Genomic DNA, 19,267 nt, shown 5'->3' with positions numbered 1-19,267 from the left:
CACACGGCCACTGGTGTGATCTTCATAATGGAATTGGCACCACTCCCAGTAGCCCCACCTCATTCTGCCTAGAAGTCAAAGTGCTCACAGACCTCACCTTTTGCCCCCATCCCCCTCTGCTGTACTACAGCCCACTGGCCTTTTCTCTGCCCTTAAAACACAGCAAGAACGTGTCCCTGTTGTGGATTGAATGTGAATGGGATTGAACTCCCATTCTTTGTGCCTGAAACTGTCACCCACCCTCACCCTCCTCCTCTCCTGCCCCCAGTGTTGTTTCTCCCCAGCTCCTGCTGTCACCTGGTAGACCGGTGTGGTGCGTGCTTGTCTCATTGCTAAAGAATGTGAGGACTTACAAGCTTCAGGGCTGTTTAACTGTTTAACTCACTGTGAAACCTTCAGCGCCTAGATTAACATCTGGCATTCAGCAAGTGATGAATGAAGTGGGCATTTGATGTACATCTGTTGAAGGGATGAATGTTTATCGTCCAATAAAATGAACTTGTAGAGATATTTCATAATAGGCTAATTTGATTTGTAATCCTGTGGACTCATTTACTTCTTTGTGGTGGCACATTGGGCTCTACTGAGCCCGGCAGATGCTTTTTTTGGGGGGGGGGTCCCGATTTTATATAATCTCTATTCCTTAGGATTAGGACCCCTCCCCCCAAAAGAAGCCACTTAAATTTTTCTCTCTTGACTCTAACTGGGTATGAGCCGAGCTCTTTGTGGCTAGGTGTGTATTGAACGAGTGCGCTGACCTCTAAGACGAAGCAGGTTTTCCTAACATGCGGTTCTTTGTTACTTCTTCCTCACAGGGCCACACTACAGTGTATCCGCACAATGACCTGTGAATACGCACTGTGCTCGTTCTTCGTGCCTGGTGATAGGCAGGTGGTCATAGGAACAAAGGTAAACAGACTTTTTCTTGGAATTTGGAGGCTTTTCTACTCAATATTCTTAAAGCTTGAGAACTGGTTCCTGTTTTTGCATATTGGAAATGAATGGGAGCTGGATAATATGAGGTTGGTAGTTTGTTGCCATTTTTTGAGGGGTTTTCTTTTTAGTTTTGTTTTCTTTGTGTTTTTTAAAAAATCAAACCTTATGTCAGACTGGTAGGAAGGAAATGACAATCACGACCTTGAGAGAACTGTTTTGCTGGCCTTTCCGGCATCTCTTCACGAGCACATGTGTAATTGTGTTTTGAGAAGACTAGTAAAATATACAGAGTACCTAATGTCCAGCTTGGTAGGTAGAAGCATTCAGTAGAGACACACTGACTAGTCCTCATTGCCACTTGCCAGTAAGATCAGGGAATAAATGTGCAGGAATAAGCAGACTTGGATTTGGATTCAGATTCTCCCCCTTTTAGAATGGGTAAATTGCTGCAAGTCCCAGAACTTGTTTTCGTGCGGTTCCCTTATCTATATAACGGGATGACAACGCGTGCTTTTTGACAGTGGCTTTTGCACTAGGTGGACCTAGGTTTGAATTCTAGATTTCCCACTTACTGGGTGTGAGAACTTTGGGCAAGGTACTTGCCCCCGTAGGCCTTGGTTTTCTCATGTAAAATGAAGTAAACAACCTACTTCACTCTACAGAAAGCACTTACCACAGAAACTGGCTCACAGTGAATAATGAGTAAATAAGAGCTGGGAGCAGAAGGACTGATAATAAGAATAGCAGTGAGAATAAAATGAAATAAGGTCTTTGGAATGCTTTGAAAAGTGCTTTGCAAGGATTTGTCATTATATACAATTGTTTTATGGGAAAACCTGTGTGTCACAATGGGTATTTTTTGCCCAGCTAAAAGGTTAAAATAAACCAGAGAGATTTTAGAGTCACTGTCAGGGAATGAACATTAAATTCCAATTACAAGTTTCTCTCGTTTGTCATTCATTCTTTTTTTTTTTTTTTTTTTTTTTTTCCTTTTTTTTTTTTTTTTTTTTTTTTTTTTTTAAAGATTTTATTTATTTGACAGACAGAAATCACAAGTAAGCAGAAAGGCAGGCACAAAGAGAGGGGGAGGCAGGCTCCCTGCCGAGCAGAGAGCCCGATGCGGGGCTCGATCCCAGGACCCTGGGATCATGACCTGAGCCGAAGGCAGAGGCTTTAACCCACTGAGCCACCCAGGCGCCCCTGTCATTCATTCTTTTGGCAAATGTCCCTTCTGTTGTTTTTTTGTTAGAACATTTCATGAATATCTTCAAAGTCTACCCATATGACTAAAGTGCAGTACACAGATCCCTGCCCAGTCTCTATGCCAGGCAGTTAATGTACATGATATCATTTTAATGCCCACAAACACTTTGAGAAGCTAGTGCTGTAAACCCCATTTTATAGATGAGAAAACAGGCTGTTGGAGGTGAATTCAGCAACAGAGCCAGAGGGAGGCAACCCTGGGAATCAGGTCTTCCTTACACTCTGGCCACCCCACGTGCAGAAGCCCATCATAGATCAGGCTTTGCCGTTGTGTATGCCTTGCTGGCACTACGATCACATTATTTTTATTTATTTAGTTTAAAAAAATTTTTTTGTTGTTTTTTTTGTTCTTCATTAGCCAAGTTCTAAGCAGGAAGTGTGGCTCATTGTTTTCTAAGCTTTTGCATTTTTGTGTTTTTTGTTTTGTTTTGTTTTCTGCCCTCCCTAGCATCACAAGTAGTTACTTATTTCTCATTGTAAGCGTATTCTAGAGAAGGAAACCAAAACTAGATGGTTGGTTAAGCCAGTTACCGTTAAAGGTTATTAAACTTGAAAGGTTTTTAGGTGTATCTGCTGTTGTGTGTCTCCTGATTTGCCTCTGGCCATGCTATTTCCCTTGTGAAGTTGAAGAACCAGCAAATGTGACAAGAGGCCAGGACTGCCAGGTTGCACAGTTCTGTCATTGTGCTGCCGAGCAGCTCTGCCAGAATTAACCCAGCACGTCCACGGCATCTGTTCAGATAGGAGGCATAGAGAGGGTCATGTGGGATCCATTTGCTAAGCCGTCGGCCACATGGTCACTGGTTGGCTATGAAATCTTTCATAAGCTGCATAGGCATGACTCTTGGAGGTTGTGGGTATGCTCTTGGAGCTGTGTTCATTTTGTGTCTTCCTCAGACAGGAAAGCTGCAGCTTTATGACTTGGCCTCAGGAAATCTGCTGGAGACAATAGACGCACATGATGGAGCTTTATGGTCCTTGTCTCTCTCTCCAGATCAGGTAACGAAACCAGATGTTAGGATCTGGACTGGAGTACTTTCCCGTTTCTTAAATCAGATTTTACTGCTGCCTAACAAAGATTTCTTTGGGGTTTCTTAAAGAAGAAAGCCAGCTTCTTATCTGATCTTTAGATTTCCTATATTGCTGGCATATCGTGTGCCTGATAATACGAATAGCTGTCACTATCAGATGCATTCTTGTTCAGCTGCTCTTGACCGCCAGCTGCACAGCATCCGATTGCTTACCCTCGGGAGTTTTCACCAATGGTTTGTGCTACTTCCTAAGAGGAAATAGTTCCTTAGGCAGCATAGTGTGGAGGATGGAGTAGACTTCCCTATTCCCCTTTTAGTCTATATGTCTATGACCATATAAGTCTAGTATTGATAGCAAATATACCAGCGCTTTCAAGTCAATAAGGCTTTCAAGTCAATAAGACTTCTCCCTTCAGAGAAGTCACCTTGGAGAACTGTATACTTAAGTCATGGTGCTGTTGCTCAAAACATTTTGAGGTATTTTTTGGACAATAATATGAGATTGTGGCCTGTTCATTTGAATCTTCTCAGTAGTGTTGAACCTTCATCCATTGAATGTAGATACCATTTTTGGAAAAAATGGGATCTGGAATTTTAGAGTGGTTATGCCATTTGGGGTCAGAACAAAACGGCATTTAAAATTTAAATAATAGGGCGCCTGGGTGGCTCAGTGGGTTAAGCCTCTGTCTCTGGCTTGGGTCATGATCTCAGGGTCCTGGGTTGGAGCCCCATATCGGGTTCTTCTCAGCAGGGATCCTACTTCCCCTTCTCTCTCTGCCTCCCTCTCTGCCTACTTGTGATCTCTCTCTCTCTCTCTGTCAAATAAATAAATAAAATCTTTTAAAAAAATTTTTAAATAGTAGTAACATACATTTGTAGGGAATTCTCTTCCTGAAAAGCGTTTTTATGTCCATCATGTCATTGTTATTTGTATAATGGTTTTGTAAACTAGATAGTTTTTGTCATCACGGTGACACTAAGGATCATTGGAAGGTTGTTTCCTATGTTACTAATCTCAAATGGCAGAATAAACACCTGAGGTCTAGTTTTCTGACTCTAGTTCTCTGTACTTTAGTCAATACAGTACAATATAGTATTTTCTTGATGTTAGAAACAGTTTCAAACATTTTAAGCAGGGACTTTGCAGGATAAATTTATACTTTTCTGAGGTAAATACTCGAATAAACTTATTTTGATATTCCAGTCTGTGTATATTTGTCAAACAATTTTATTACTTAATAGCAAATTCTTTTGATTGGTGCTTTCTTGGGTGGAGCAAGAAACCCTACAATGTTCAGAGTCTTTCCGATGCTGAACAAAAGTATAACTAGAACTTTACACTAGTTACCATCTGTCTACATTAGCCCCTGCTAGGAATTTTCAAATAAGGTCTGTGGCAGCAGCCCCAAAAGAGCAATGAAAAGGGTTAGGAAGGAACCACATTTTTCTAAATTATTCTCCCATGCTGTTAAATAAAAATGGCCTTTTAAAACAATTTTGATATATAACTTCTTACCCAAGTTTCTGTAATAAAATATTTTTTAATTGCAATGTCATTGGCTTTTCAGCGTGGCTTTGTGACAGGTGGTGCAGATAAATCTGTCAAGTTCTGGGATTTTGAGTTGGTAAAAGATGAAAATAGTACCCAGAAGAGGTGAGTAGACATTTTTAAATTTCTGTCCTTTTTTTTTGGAATGAGAATGGGGAACCACTGAATGGGCTTTTGGCATGAGTATTTCTCTTATGCTCCAGGGAGTTTTTGGAATTTCTATCAGTCTTTGTAGAGCACTCATTTCTTTCTTTTTTTCTTCATGTTTTCCATCGTGCTAGACTTTCTGTGAAGCAAACCCGAACCTTGCAATTAGATGAAGACGTTCTGTGTGTCCGTTACTCTCCCAACCAAAAGCTGTTGGCTGTGTCTTTGCTGGACTGTACTGTAAAAATTTTCTATGTTGACACTTTAAAGGTACAATGATTATGCCTGGAAATAGTTTGTCTTTCTCACTGACCATGGGTTGAGATTGGAAAGTGGCCTTGACTGTGCCCAGCCGTGCTATGTTTCTAAAGATGTATGTGTGAATCAAAACATTGTAGGTGCACTAGGAAAGCTAGACTTTTTAAAGAACCCTTTGGCTCATAAATTTTGCTTAAAGCAAGTTGTATTTCATAAGCTCAGAAAATCTGCAGACAGAACATCCTGTGGCAGCCAGGAATGGAAGAACATTACTGCGTCTCCTGGACAGTGATTCTGCACTTGGCTGGACACCAGGATCATTTGGGTTGCTTTTAAAAATTGTAGATTACTGGGCCCTAGGCCCAGAGTCCAGAGGACTGCAGTGGGCCTGGGAACATTGTTGGAAAGCAAGTGCCCGGAGTCTTCGCTGTTGTGAAGTGTCACGGCTATGAGCTGCCTTCGGTGACTTGTCTTCTTTGAAAATATAAATAGAAAACAATCCATGGCAGTGTTTAGGATTGTATCTTAAAGTTCTAGTTTAGATCCACATGTAACAAACAATGCCTATATCTTATACACAGACGTGAGTTATTTACGTTCTTTTTTTTTTTTTTTTTTTCCTTTTAATAGTTCTTTCTTTCACTGTATGGACACAAACTGCCTGTTATATGCATGGACATCTCTTATGTAAGTAAAATTTAGTGTCTTAGTAACAAGCTGTCTTTTCCAGAGTACTTTCTTCGTTCTTGGCTTGCTATCTTCATTTTAGAGTATTTTTTCATCCTGTTGTATATCTTTCTCCCAAAAATCCATTAAATAATGTATATTGTAATCGTACCTCATGTGTTGTGTGTGTTTGTGTGCGTGTGTATTACTTTAGTGCTACCAGAATATGTTCACAAATATCTGAGTTAATCCTTACAACTAACTTCCTATTGTGGATTCCCCAGATGGTATTTTGTTGTCTAAAACACCATAATTGGTAGAGCACCCTAAAATACAAAAGACTTTAAAAAAGGCATCCCCCTTTTTTCTGAAAGATAATGTCAGTGAAGAAGATGGAACTTGGCTTGGCTTCGTATTTGGACATTTAAAGTATTTTGCACTACATCTGTACTGTTAGTCTCTTGACCAAAATCACATTTTTTGCAGTGTTGAGTTATGGATAAGAGTGGGAGTAATGTATTTTTTTTTAAAAGATTTTATTTATTTATTTGACAGACAGAAACATAGCGAGAGAGGGAACATAAACCAGGGGAGTGGGAGAGGGAGAAGCAAGCTTCCTGCAGAGCAGGGAGCCCTATGCGGGGCTCGATCCCACGACCCTGGAATCATGACCTGAGCCAAAGGCAGACGCTTAATGATTGAGCCACCCAGGCACCCCTGGGTGGGAGTAATGTATTTAGAGACAGCATCTGGCCTGTGTGAAAGAACTGCCATCTTTGATCAGTACATTAACAGTAAGTAGGCAGCACGAGATAGTTCCAGTGGTCTTGTTACGCTGACAACTATTTGAATGAGGCATTGACATAAGAAAGATAATAGAACATGGGATAAAAGGCTGGGTAGCAAATTTTCTAGTAGATTCTTTCCCAGACTCTTCTTTCCTCCCCTTTACCTCTTCCCCCAAATCCTGTGACAGAGATGAGTGGTTCTTCTCCCTACTTAAGGAAGTAAATAGGTAACAAACACCAAGGCACAGTACTGCCCTACAGCAGTACAAAAACTTGGGAGCCACAAGAGTTCTTGGTTTTGCTCAACAAGCTTTTTAAGGAAATCTTAGATAAAAGCAAAGAAATAGGTGCTCTTAATAGAGATGAAATTTATATTGATTTTAATGTTTCTGAAAGAAAAGGGTTAGTCTTTGTTTATCTAACTGTAGAGTTTCTGATAGTCAGGTCAAGTAATGCTTCCCTTTTCTTCCTCATAGGATGGAGCACTAATAGCAACGGGCTCTGCTGACAGGAATGTGAAAATCTGGGGTTTGGATTTTGGGGACTGCCACAAGTCTCTCTTTGCACACGATGACAGGTAGGTGCAGTCTTTTCAAAGACGTCCTTTTGAATCATGTACGTATCATTTCCCCTGAGCATCTGTGTCTATTCAGTCAGAAATTTAAAATTCTAAAATACAAATAACCAGGCATGCTAGAACTACCTTTTTAAAACTGTGCGAGGCTCTTCACTAACATGGAATTTGATGGCGTTTCATCACTTTTCTCACTTTTCAGTGTGATGTACCTACAGTTTGTGCCCAAGTCCCACCTCTTCTTCACCGCTGGGAAGGACCATAAGATTAAGCAGTGGGATGCGGACAAATTTGAACACATACAGACTCTGGAGGTGACCTCTGGCCTTCTTGCTTGCTCAGTACTTCAGAACTTTTAAGATCGAGTGATGTTCTGCCACTCAGGTAGAGCAGATTTTGGTCAAGGAATAAAGTGTTCCCTCTCAGGGTTTCTGTTTTTGTGTCTTCTCTCTCCAGGGGCACCACCAGGAAATCTGGTGCTTGGCCGTAAGCCCCAGTGGAGATTATGTTGTGTCATCATCGCATGACAAATCTCTGAGACTTTGGGAAAGAACAAGGGAGCCTCTTATTCTTGAAGAGGAAAGGGAAATGGTAAGTACTCAGGCCTGGTTACAGAATGTGCTGGTGGTTGGATGTCTAGTTCTGTTCAGTGTGGCGACCCCTCAGCGAGTGCACATCCAGGCACCCCCAGAAGAGGTTTCCAACACCACCGTCAGCCATCTCAGCAGGCACACAGACACAGAAGTGCCTCTAGGGGATTGCGTTTTGAAAGAAGCAACTTTTCACTGTCTCCTTTCACTTCGTGTGGAGACCATGGTTCTTCTTCTAGATTAATCTATATATGTCTTTTGCAGCAAAGGGAAGCAGAATATGAGGAGAGTGTGGCCAAAGAAGACCAACCAGTAGTAAGTAAATTTGGGGGGACCCTGAGATTGTAATTATCTTGTTGGAATTTACTTTAATTTCAAGAATTTCTGATAGAATTAGGATTGGAGCCAGATGCCCAAGTCATCACCAGCTGGTGTGGAAAGCAGTCTGTGTAGTCGTGTTTGATTCAGTTGTATATCCTGATTTTGTGGGACAAATGACTGACCAGATTTGGTATTGGGTGTTTGTCATTTTGGCTTTGTTTTGTTGTTGTTATTAAGGAGACTTCAGAGAATCATTGAACAAAAATAAAAATCAAAAAAGTTTAGAAATTGGGCATTTTCTTTATACTTTTAGAGAGTAGGGTATTCTTATGATAATGGATATAAGATATCCATTAATAGTTAATATTATCTGGTTAATAGTATCTGGCACTTATTAAGTACTCCATTAATGGAGTAAGTACTCCGTTATCATAACACAGTGAAGCCTGTTCTTTTCTGGATATAGGATTCATTTACTGGTTCTTTAGTGCCTGTCAATATTTTTCAAGGACCTCTTTGTTTTTGGCAGGTTCCAGGAGAGACTCAAGGTGACAATTACTTTACTGGAAAGAAAACTATTGAAACCGTCAAAGCAGTAAGTCAATATACATTCTGTCTCTATATCTATGGATATATGCATTTTTAAGGAGGATCCCAACTTTTGAGTGAAAGTTTTTAACAACCAGGTAGCCCTTTTGAGGCAAAATGATGAAATTCATAGATGGAGCTCAGAACATTGTTGTCCTCCCTTTTAACAAGGACAGGAGTTGTGCTGAATTAGCACACGGTTTCTAGAAAGGAAATCTCAATCTCCTGGAAGTAGCACCTCTCAGGGGTCCTGGGGCTGCCCTGCTCCACATGTGCATATCCGTACGGCTTTACCTGAACCCAAAACGCCTCATCTTCTCTCTGTAAATTAAACAGAAGAAACACCAGAGATCTTGTCACATGTTGTTCTGCACTCTTAGCACACATTTATTAAACCGATTCAAGCTAGTTGGTACTTTTCCAGTCAGGCCTTTCATTTGCAGCATTCCGGGATGCTGGCGGTGTAGGGGGGCATGGTGATAACTTCTCTCCTTTGTCGCCATCTGCGTAGGCTGAGAGGATCATGGAGGCTGTCGAGCTATACCGAGAGGAGACTGCAAAAAGGAAGGAACACAAAGCCATTTGTAAAGCTGCAGGGAAAGAGGTGAGATAGTCTGTGAGTTACACCCTGAGAAACGTGTCCATGGAATTCCTGAGATGAACACCATTGCTGTGGGAGTTACTGACTCAGATCAGGAAAAGACATAAATGTAATAGAGTCTTCTCTAATTCAAATAGTAGAAAGGAGTTGAGGGACTGGGAGGAGGGGAGCTGGGTCTTAGTAAAAAGCGAGGGGGCAGAAATCACAGACTGAGGTGCTCAACGCATGGAGCAGAAACTGTTCCTGCTGTGGTTTCGGACACACCACAACCGTCACAGATTTCCAAATGAATTCTATTTCCTAAACTCATTAGCACTCTGGAAACTGAAAGGCCTGATCATTCTTGTATATTCTTTAAAAACTGTACTGTTGTCACCCTGCCTGTGACAAGCACTATCAAAGTCTTGTTTTTATAATGACTTGATCTAATCATTTCTTCACAGGTTCCTCTTCCCATTAACCCCATCCTGATGGCTTATGGCAATATCTCTGTGAGTCAAGTGTCTACCAGTTTCCCCTTGGTTACTCGGAGGTTACTTTCAGGGACAAGGGAGGGACAGTAGGAAGTACAGAGGCATGATTGGAGGCCGGATGTATTGGGAAATACTTCACCATTAACATTCTCTCCTGGGTGTTGAGTGTTTTAAAAGGAGTGTTTTACTCCTTTAACTTCTAAGTCACCCATTTTGGTTGCATTGGACTGGCATTCTCCTATTTTCTTTTTTTTTTTTTTTAAGATTTATATTTATTTGTCAGGAGAGCATGAGAGCACAAGCAGGGGGAGCAGCAGGTAGAGGGAGAAGCAGGCTCCCCACTGAGCAGGGAGCCTGATGTGAGACTCAGTCCCAGGACCCTGGGATCATGACCTGAGCCAAAGGCAGGCACTTAACCGACTTAGCCACCCAAGCATCCCTCATTCTTGTATTTTCTAGTGCTTATTTACGTTCACTATCCAGAACCATCTGAAGATTCTCTTCATCTAAATGAACTTTGAAATTGAGATTTTTGGAGGAAAAGTTGACATAAATCAGATAAAGGAGGAGAGAGAGAGAGAAATGTATGCTTACGTAGCAGTCTCCAGTTACTTAGTACTTAACTTGCACGTCTCATTCATCATGGTCATCGTGTGAGTCAGTGTGGCCTCATTTTACAGATGGGCAATTGGCCTGACTCATGCATAGAAGGGAACAGAGTTGGGAAGTGGCGGGGCTGGATGGTGAACCCACATGGGACAAACTCTAAGCCTGGGCATATATTGCCGTCTTAGTGCATTGTTTCTCCTGTGAGTGGAATCCTTGGTTTTTAGAGGGGAATTAGGGATCTTCAGTAGAAACCAACCTAGAGTATTGCTAAGGCTGTTGTGCTTCCTTCATAGCCTTCAGCTTATGTGTTGGAGATCTTTAAAGGAATCAAGTCGAGGTGAGTTCCCGTGTACAATCACTATAATTGTAACCACTAACAGCATTTATTGAAGGCCTGTCTGACCATGAAATAAACAGAAATTATAATTCATGGTTATTTTCTTGTAGGTTTAATCATGTCTACATTTTGGTGGAAAATAGTATATTATACTGTCCTCTCTGAAGCAGAACTAGAGGGCTCCTCCTAAAGTATAAAAGGAGATACTTTTAGAGACAAATGAAAGGAAGTCCTGTTTTATATTGTAGGTAATGAAATCATCTATTATCAGTCACAAGTACCACCTGGTAACCTTTTTGGGTTGTGTATGCTTTGGCTTATTTCCTGTGTATATACACAATTGGAATCCTGTGTATTTAATTTTATGTCCTTTTCTTTTTCATGAAATACTTCCTGAGCATTTGCTCAAGTTACTAATATTCTTCAAAAATATTCATTGAATTTTGTCAAAACATTCCATCGTATGGATAATTATTGGATTTGCTTTAATTTTTTTGCTTTTGATCAGTATTGCTTCGGTGAACACCATAGGAATCTGTTGTAGCCTAACAATAACTGATCAGTTGGCATGAGCTTTTGAAAGGTCTGTGTTGCTGAATTACTTTCCAGAAAGCTTATAGTGATTTTGACCAGGCTTTAAAAAATTCTTTGCCAGTTTCGGAGGCAAAAGGTTGTATTGTATTATTTTAATTTCTTTCGATTATTAACAGATTTTATATTTGTTGGCCATTTGTGGTTTTTTTCCGTGAATTTTTAGTTATTTGCCCTTTCTTATACTCTTCAGTAGTTTCTTACTGGATTTTAAGAATTCTTTGTGTCTTTTGTCATATATTTTTAAGATAATGTTTCTTTTTTGTGATTTACCTTTGGATTTTATTTATGAGTTTGATGTTCTGAAAGTTACTTTCATCAAAACTCTTAATATCTAAATCTGTCCCTTATAACAAAAAATAAACAGACCTGTCTGAGGATCTGAAACTTCCCCGGAGAAATGTAAAACAAAATTTAAATTAATGAAAGTGTTGTGCATTCCTAGAAGGGAAGATTCTGTGTTCTAAAGATTTAGGAGGTTTTTTGTTTTGTTTTTTTTTAAACTAGTTTATAGGTTTGTGAGTGCAGTTGAAATCCTCTTGAGATTTGGAATTGGAGTTGATGAAATGATCCTAAAACTAGTTCAAGAAAAGTAAAACAAAACAAGCCAGAGGATTAAAAAGCTAGATTAAAAAGCTGTAAAATTAGCAAAACTAAAATATTACAGGATTATTGTCAGACTCAATCATTAAACAGACTTGAAAGCCCTGAAACAGAGTCTCATACATCTCAATGTATGGCAGAAAGAAGTATCATATAAAGGTGGAATATTCAACAATAGACTTGGGAGAAATTAGTTATTTCTCAAAAAAAAAAAAGTGTTCTAGCATGCCATGGACCAGAATGCATCAAATAGATTAAAATATTAAATACAAAAATAAAATATTGAAAAGAGGGAACCATCCAGAATATAGATGAATAGTTAATTCAACCCTAAATGGGTAAGGTCTGTTCAAATATAAAAGCGGGAGGGAAAAATAGTAAAAGATTTAAACACTGAATGTGTTGAGTAATGTGGCATTTTTAATGTTTATTCCCTTCTTCAGTGAGCTGGAAGAGTCTCTGCTTGTGCTTCCTTTTTCTTACGTCCCAGACATCCTTAAGCTCTTCAATGAATTCATCCAGCTGGGCTCTGATATTGAACTCCTGTGTAGGTGCCTCTTCTTTCTGCTCAGGTAACAGCCTTTCCTAAGAAAACTGTGTGTGCTCGGCCTAACTGCTCCAGTGCTACTTGAACTGATGGTATCAACACTCTGGGATTCAGAAGTCTGATGTTTCAGACTGAGAGATGGTTACAGGACTTCATTGTTGTGTGACATAAATTGTTATCCCGTGGAATCAGTCATGTCCTTAAACAAGGAGAGCGATGGCCCACCTCTTTAAGTCACAAAATGTATTATGGCTCAGGGATGCTTGTGTAAGCATGGGTCTCCAGGTTGCAGTAGCTCTTGTCCTTGTCTGTTTGCTGAGAACCTATTACTGAATGGCCAGTTTGTCTCATTTGTGTTTTTTTTTTTTATTTGCTTGTCTGTTTGTTTGTTTGTTTTTAACTCTAAGCAAAACAATTGAGTTTTGTCCTCATAACAGCATTGTAAGGAACGGTGACTTTATGTTTCAGGTCTGTATAGAAACAAATGGAAAAGTAAGGGCATACAGGGAGGGAAGGAAGAAACAAAATATGTTTTTTGGATTATTCTTAAATATGAACAATTCCTCAGTGTGTAATTGAGAAGAATGTATTTTTTTTTTAATTTTTATTTATTTATTTGACAGGCAGAGATCACAAGTAGGCAGAGAGGCAGGCAGAGAGAGAGAGGGAGGAAGTAGGCTCCCTGCTGAGCAGAGAGCCCGATGTGGGGCTTTGATCCCAGGACTCTGGGATCATGACCTGAGCCGAAGGCAGAGGCTTTAACCCACTGAGCCACCCAGGCACCCCAGAATGTATTTTATAGGAGTTTAAAATATACCCTTCTTGTAATATTTTCTCTGCACTGTTACAGCAGAGAACAGAAACAGAGAGACTGAACACTCTTTAAAATGCTCTTATGAAGACAAAACACAAACTGATCAGCCAATACCAAATAGTTAAAAAAAAATCCAAACAGGTATATGTTATGAATTGGTATTTGAATTGATCTATTTTCATGCTTCTTAATTCTTTGTTCCTTTTATTCCATCAAGATAGTAGCAAAAGAAAGACAGTGATATGTTTATAGTATTCTGTTGCCATATTTTAATTCTGGGCAAGTCCTGAGCCTCACGGTGGTACTCAGCAATGTTACTGATAATTTCTTGTCGCTGTGGCCTCTGTACTTTTGAAATCAGGGTTACTGATTCTAAGTGAGACACTATGAGGGCTTCAGGCATGTCGGGGGGTCGTGGATGGGGAGTGCTGTACAAGTCCTGCAGCGGGCCCTGAGCTTGAGGATGTGCACCTGGGGGCATGAGTTCCTGGATGTTATCTTGGATTCTAGGTCGGAGTCTGACACTGATCAGGAACTCCTTTTTGCTGAGGCTTCACTAGAAATATTAATAAACCTTAGTTGAGTTAGCATTTCTTAGAGTGCTCATTTCTCTCTGAGTGTTCCATAAAATAGTATTGTCAGAGACTGTGGCCACATGGTAGATGGCTGTGCAAACAGCCAGCTTTGCAAATGAGTTGAATGTGTCATAACTTAGGATAGTAGTGTTAAAATTGACATCAGATAAAACTGAGTAACAGGGGAGAAATATCTTTAGCTGTTTTTTGCCAGCATTTCTATATTGCCATGATGATATGGTAAAATGAATCCTTTTGGGGTTTTTTGTTGTTGTTGTTTTGGTTTTTTGTTTGTTTTTTGTTGTTGTTTTTTTTACTTTGATACTGTCTATTTGCTTTTCTAGAAGGGGGTAAGCAGAACCAGAACCATTACCTCTCTTTGTAACGTGACTGTTTTGTTTTCATATTAGGATTCACTTCGGGCAGATTACTAGTAACCAAATGCTTGTGCCAGTGATTGAAAAGTTAAAGGAAACAACTATTTCAAAAGTCAGCCAAGTCCGGGTAGGTATCCTTGTAGAAGTACAGTAACTAGGGAGAAATCCTGGTGTGTGTGTGTGTGACGTAGAAATAGGACAGTGAGCTGTGCCTTGTCTCTGGTGGTACTGACCAGATATCTGTCAGTATTTGAGGGAAGATTTTTGTTGGAGCTGGTAGCAATAGAAAAAAGAAAACAAAACCAGACCAGAAAGACCTAAGACGAGGGATGAGTAAGAACACCTGAAGCATTGGTTCTCCTGACTCACATATACTGCTGTATTGAATGTAGTGAGTGAAGGGTCATTTAATCTTTCTTATCTGCTCCCCTACCCCCCAGGATGTTATTGGATTCAACATGGCAGGTCTTGAATATCTCAAGAGGGAATGCGAGGCAAAAAGTGAAGTTATGTTTTTTGCTGATGCGACCAGCCAGTTGGAAGAAAAGAAGAGGAAAAGGAAAAAGAGGGAGAAGCTAATTTTAACGTACACTTAGAACTCAAATGTGGTGCCCTTTTCTTTTTATTTAAAAGGACTTCTAAACAGTAGAATTGGTGTCAACTTGAAAATAACCAAGTAACAAGAGTTTGTTTGGTTACAGAAGGTGTCAGAATGTGGTTCCCAGCTTTGTCTGAAGAAAAGCCCAGTGCGGGACTGCAGGCATGATAATGTAAAATCTTCCCATGCCCCCGAAGGTTGAGCCCTTCAGGAGTTGTTCCATTGTATTCCAGCAGGGAACAACGAACTTTTTTTTTTTTTTAAACTAGTTTTTTACTAGAGCTGAAATGAACATTTCAAAAGTTTTGCTTATTTCTGTGATAACAGAAGATTTAATGATGTGTTACTCTATGTAGTACGTTTTGCCTCTACAGAGTGTCAGGTGCACAATTGATTGCCCTCTTCCATTAAATGCAGTCTTGGACTTACAGAGCTGAAAAAGACCATAAAAATTCACTAAAACACCCTCTTTCAACTTTACCTTTTACAAGGGGTTACATCTGTATATAAAAATATCTAATTGCTAATTTTTTATAATTCTCCAAATAGTTGTTTCTAATTAAACTGTAGTCAAGCTGAGATGCCTTGCTGGGCTTCTGGGTGATTGATGCCATATAAATATGTACATATGTATGTACATGCATGGTAAGAATTTGGGGAGGTGGGAATATTCTAGAAGAAATGGACACATTCCTTTGGGCCTGGCTTCTATTCGTGGGAAGTTTTTAAGTTACTGCTCCAACCTTGTTGCAGTTCTGTGCAGACTTCTGTGTCCTTTTTTTTGATTTTTTTTTTTAAAAGATTTATCTAAATTCCAGTTAGTTAATATACACTGTAATATTAGAGTCACATGCCCAGCACATCGATTCAGCACTTCCATAGAACATCTGGTGCTCATCACAGGTGCCCTCCTTAATCCTCATTACCTGTTTAGCCCATCCCCCAACCCACCTCCTCTCTAGTAACCATCAGTTTGTTCTCTCTAGTTAAGAATCTGTTTTTCTTGGTTTGTCTCTTTTTTTTCCTTTTCCCCTTTGCTCTTTTGTTTTCTTCTTAAATTTCACATATGAGTGAAATCATATGGTATCTGTCTTTCTCTGACTTAATTTCACTTAGAATTATACTGGCTGGCTCCATCCACATCATTGCAAATGGCAAGATTTCATTCTTTTTATGGCTGAGTAATATTCCATTGTGTATATACTACATCTTCCTTATTCATTCATCAGTGGATGGACACGTGGTCTGTTTCCATATTTGGTTGTTGTAGATAATGCTGCTATAAACATCTAAAGGTGCATGTATCCTTTTGAATTAGTATTTTTGTATCCTTTGGGTATATACCCAGTAGTGCAATTTCTGGATCATAGGGTAGTTCTGTTTTTAATTTTTTGAGGAAGCTCCATGCTGTTTTCCAGAGTGGCTGTACCAGTTGGCATTCCCACCAGCGGGGCAAGAGAGTTCTCCTTTCTCCGCATCCTCGCCAACACTTGTTTCTTGTGTTGTTGATTTTAGCCATTCTGACAGGTGTGAGGTAATACCTCATTGTGGTTTTGATTTGCATTTCTTTGATGATAAGTGATGTTGAGCATTTTTCATGTATCTGTTGGCCATCTATATGTCTTCTTTGGAAAACTGTTCATGTCTTCTGTACATTTTTAAATTGGATTATTTGTTTTGGGGTGTTGAGTTTGATAAATTCTTTATGTATTTGGATATTAACCCTTTATCAGATAAGTCACTTGCAAATATCTTCTCCCATTCTATTGCCCTTTAGTTTTACAGTGCAGAAGCTTTTTATTTTGATGAAGTCCCAATAGTTTATTTTTGCTTTTATTTCCCTTGCCTCAGGAGCAGTATCTAGAAGTTGCTATGGCCAGTGTCAAAGAGGTTACTGCCTGTGTCCTCTAGGATTTTGATGGTTTCCTGTCTCACATTTAGGTCTTTAATCCATTTTGAATTGATTTTTATGTTTGATGTAAGGAAGTGGTCCAGTTTCTTTTGCATGTTTCTGTCTGGTTTTCCCAATACCACTTGTTAAAGAGACTGTCTTTTTGACATCAGATATTCTTTCCTGCTTTGTCAAAGATTAATTGACCATATAGTTGTGGGTCTATTTCTGGGTTTTCTTTTCTCTTCTGTTGTTCTGTCTATTTTTGTGCCAGTACCATACCTAGGTATCTTGTTTTTGGTTCCTTGATTTCTCTTTCTCCTGCTTCAGTATTAGTGTATAGAAATGCAACAGGTTTCTGTACATTCATTTTGTATCCTGCAACTTTACTGAACTTATCAGTTCTAGCAGTTTTTTTTTAGTGGACTCTTTCACGTTTTCTCATAGAGTGTCATGTCCTCTGCAAATAGTGAAAGTTTTACTTCTTTGTTGCAAGTTGGATGACTTCTCTTTCTTTTTGTTGTCTGATTGTTGAGGCTGTGTTGAATAAAAGTGGTGAGAGTAGACATCCCTGTCGTGTTCCTGACCATAGAGGAAAAGTTCTCAGTTTTTCCCATTGAGGATGATATTAACTGTGGGTTTTTCATATATGGTCTTTATTATGTTGAAATATGTTCCCTCTAAACTTACTTTGTTGAGGTTTTTTATTATGAATTGATGTTGTACTTCGTCAAATGCTTTTTCTGCATCTATTGAAAGGCTCATATGGTTCTTATCCTTTCTTTTATTAATGTGGTGTATCACGTTGATTGATTTGTGAATATGTTGAACCACCCTTGTAGCCCAGGAATAAATCCCACTTGATCGTGGTGAATGATTCTTTTAATGTACTGTTGGATTCAGTTTGCTATTATTTTATTGAGAAATTTTGCATCCATGTTCATCAGGGATGTTGGCCTTTAGTTCTCTTTTTTAGTGGAGTCTTTATCTGGTTTTGTTATCAGGCTAATGCTGGTGTTATAGAATGAATTTGGAAGTTTTCTTTCTTCTTCCATTTTTTGGGACCAGCTTGAGAAGAATAGGTATTAATTTTTAAATGTTTGGTAGAATTCCCCTGTGAAGCCCTCTGGGCCTGGACTTTTGTTGATTGGTTATCAGCCTGTTCACGTTTTCTATTCTTGTTTCAATTTTGGTAGTTTATATGTTTCCAGAAATTTATCCATTTCTTCCAGGTTGTCCAGTTTGTTGGCATATAATTTTTCATAATATTATAATTTTTTATCGTCTCTCATTTGTGATTTTGAGTCCTTTCTCTTTTTTTCTTGATATGTCTGGCTAGAGATTTATCAGTTTTACTGATTTTTCTCAAAGAACCAGCTCTTAATGTCATCAATCTGTTCAGTTGTTTTTTTAGTTTCTGTATCACGTATTTGTGCTGTAATTTTTATTACTTCCCTTATGCTGGATTTAGGCTTCATCTGTTGTTCTTTTCCCAGCTCCTTTAGGTGTAAGGTTAGGTTGTAATTTGAAATTTTTCTTGCTTCTTGAGGGAGGCCTGTATCACTATGTGCCTCCCTCTTAGGACCACCTTTGCTGCATCCAAAAGGTTTTGGACTGTTACATTTTTGTTTTCATTTGTTTCCATGTATTTTTGATTTCCTGGTTAACCCATTCACGGTTTAGTAGCATATTGTTTAACCTCCATGTATTTGTAGTCTTTCCAGATTTTTTTCTTGCAGTTGACTTATAGTTTCATAGTATGGTGGCCAGAAAAGGTAGGTATGATCTCAGTCTTTTTGTATTTGTTGAAGCCTGTTTTGTGACCTAATATGTGATCTTTTCTGGAGAATGTTTCATATGTACTTGAAAAGGATGTGTATTCTGTTTTAGAATGGAATGTTCTGAATATGTCTGTTAAGTCCATCTGCATCATTCAGAGCCATTGTTTCCTTGTTGGTTTTCTGTTTAGGTGATCTGTCCACTGTCGTGAATGGAGTATTAAAGTCCCCTACTATTATTGTTATAATCCATATAGTTCCTTTATGTTTGTTATTGTCTTATATGTGGGGGTTCTCCAATTTGGGGACATAAAGATTTACAATTGTTACATCTTCTTATTGGAGTGTCCCCTTTGTTTTTATAGCCTCTATCCATTTTTATAGTCTTTGTTTTAAAGTCTAGTTTTTCCAGTAGATACATTGCTACTCTGGCTTTCTTTTGACATCCATTTGCATGATAAATAGTTCTCTACCCCCTCACTTTCAATCTGCAGGTGTCTTTAAAATGACCCTCTTGTAGGCAGCATATAGAGAAGTCTTTTTTTATCCATTTTGATGCCCTGTGTCTTTTGGTTGTTTAGTCCATTTAGATTCAAAGTAATTATTGATAGACATGTATTTATTGCCACTTTATTACTTATTTTCTCGTTTCTGGAGATTTTCTCGGATCCTTTCTCATCTTTGCCACTTTTGGTCTCTCTTGCACTCAGAGTCCCCTTTAATATTTCTCACAGTGCTGGTTTAGTGGTCATGGATTCCTTT

The 19,267-nt window shown here is 39.1% G+C and overlaps 1 protein-coding gene across 2 annotated transcripts in view; it reads left to right on the top strand.

The window, feature by feature from the left end:
- WDR3 (WD repeat domain 3) overlaps positions 1 to 15,415 on the top strand; it is a 30,327-nt gene extending 14,912 nt beyond the window's left edge. For both annotated transcript variants that reach the window (XM_046027201.1, XM_046027192.1), the window contains exons 12-27: positions 816 to 909; positions 3,097 to 3,198; positions 4,799 to 4,884; positions 5,061 to 5,196; positions 5,815 to 5,871; positions 7,115 to 7,215; positions 7,415 to 7,526; positions 7,669 to 7,803; positions 8,067 to 8,117; positions 8,653 to 8,718; positions 9,223 to 9,315; positions 9,756 to 9,803; positions 10,688 to 10,731; positions 12,369 to 12,497; positions 14,272 to 14,365; positions 14,679 to 15,415. In XM_046027201.1, coding sequence (XP_045883157.1) covers positions 816 to 909; positions 3,097 to 3,198; positions 4,799 to 4,884; positions 5,061 to 5,196; positions 5,815 to 5,871; positions 7,115 to 7,215; positions 7,415 to 7,526; positions 7,669 to 7,803; positions 8,067 to 8,117; positions 8,653 to 8,718; positions 9,223 to 9,315; positions 9,756 to 9,803; positions 10,688 to 10,731; positions 12,369 to 12,497; positions 14,272 to 14,365; positions 14,679 to 14,834 — 1,504 coding nt within the window. In that variant the 3' untranslated portion in view covers positions 14,835 to 15,415. The remainder of the gene's footprint in view (positions 1 to 815; positions 910 to 3,096; positions 3,199 to 4,798; positions 4,885 to 5,060; positions 5,197 to 5,814; positions 5,872 to 7,114; positions 7,216 to 7,414; positions 7,527 to 7,668; positions 7,804 to 8,066; positions 8,118 to 8,652; positions 8,719 to 9,222; positions 9,316 to 9,755; positions 9,804 to 10,687; positions 10,732 to 12,368; positions 12,498 to 14,271; positions 14,366 to 14,678) is intronic.
- Positions 15,416 to 19,267: the final 3,852 nt, after the last annotated feature.

The sequence above is a fragment of the Meles meles genome, chromosome 1 (assembly GCF_922984935.1).
Source record: "Meles meles chromosome 1, mMelMel3.1 paternal haplotype, whole genome shotgun sequence".
Classification (NCBI taxonomy): domain Eukaryota; kingdom Metazoa; phylum Chordata; class Mammalia; order Carnivora; family Mustelidae; genus Meles; species Meles meles.
Note: the sequence above shows the minus strand (reverse complement) of the source record. Positions and strands in the feature narration are given on the sequence as shown.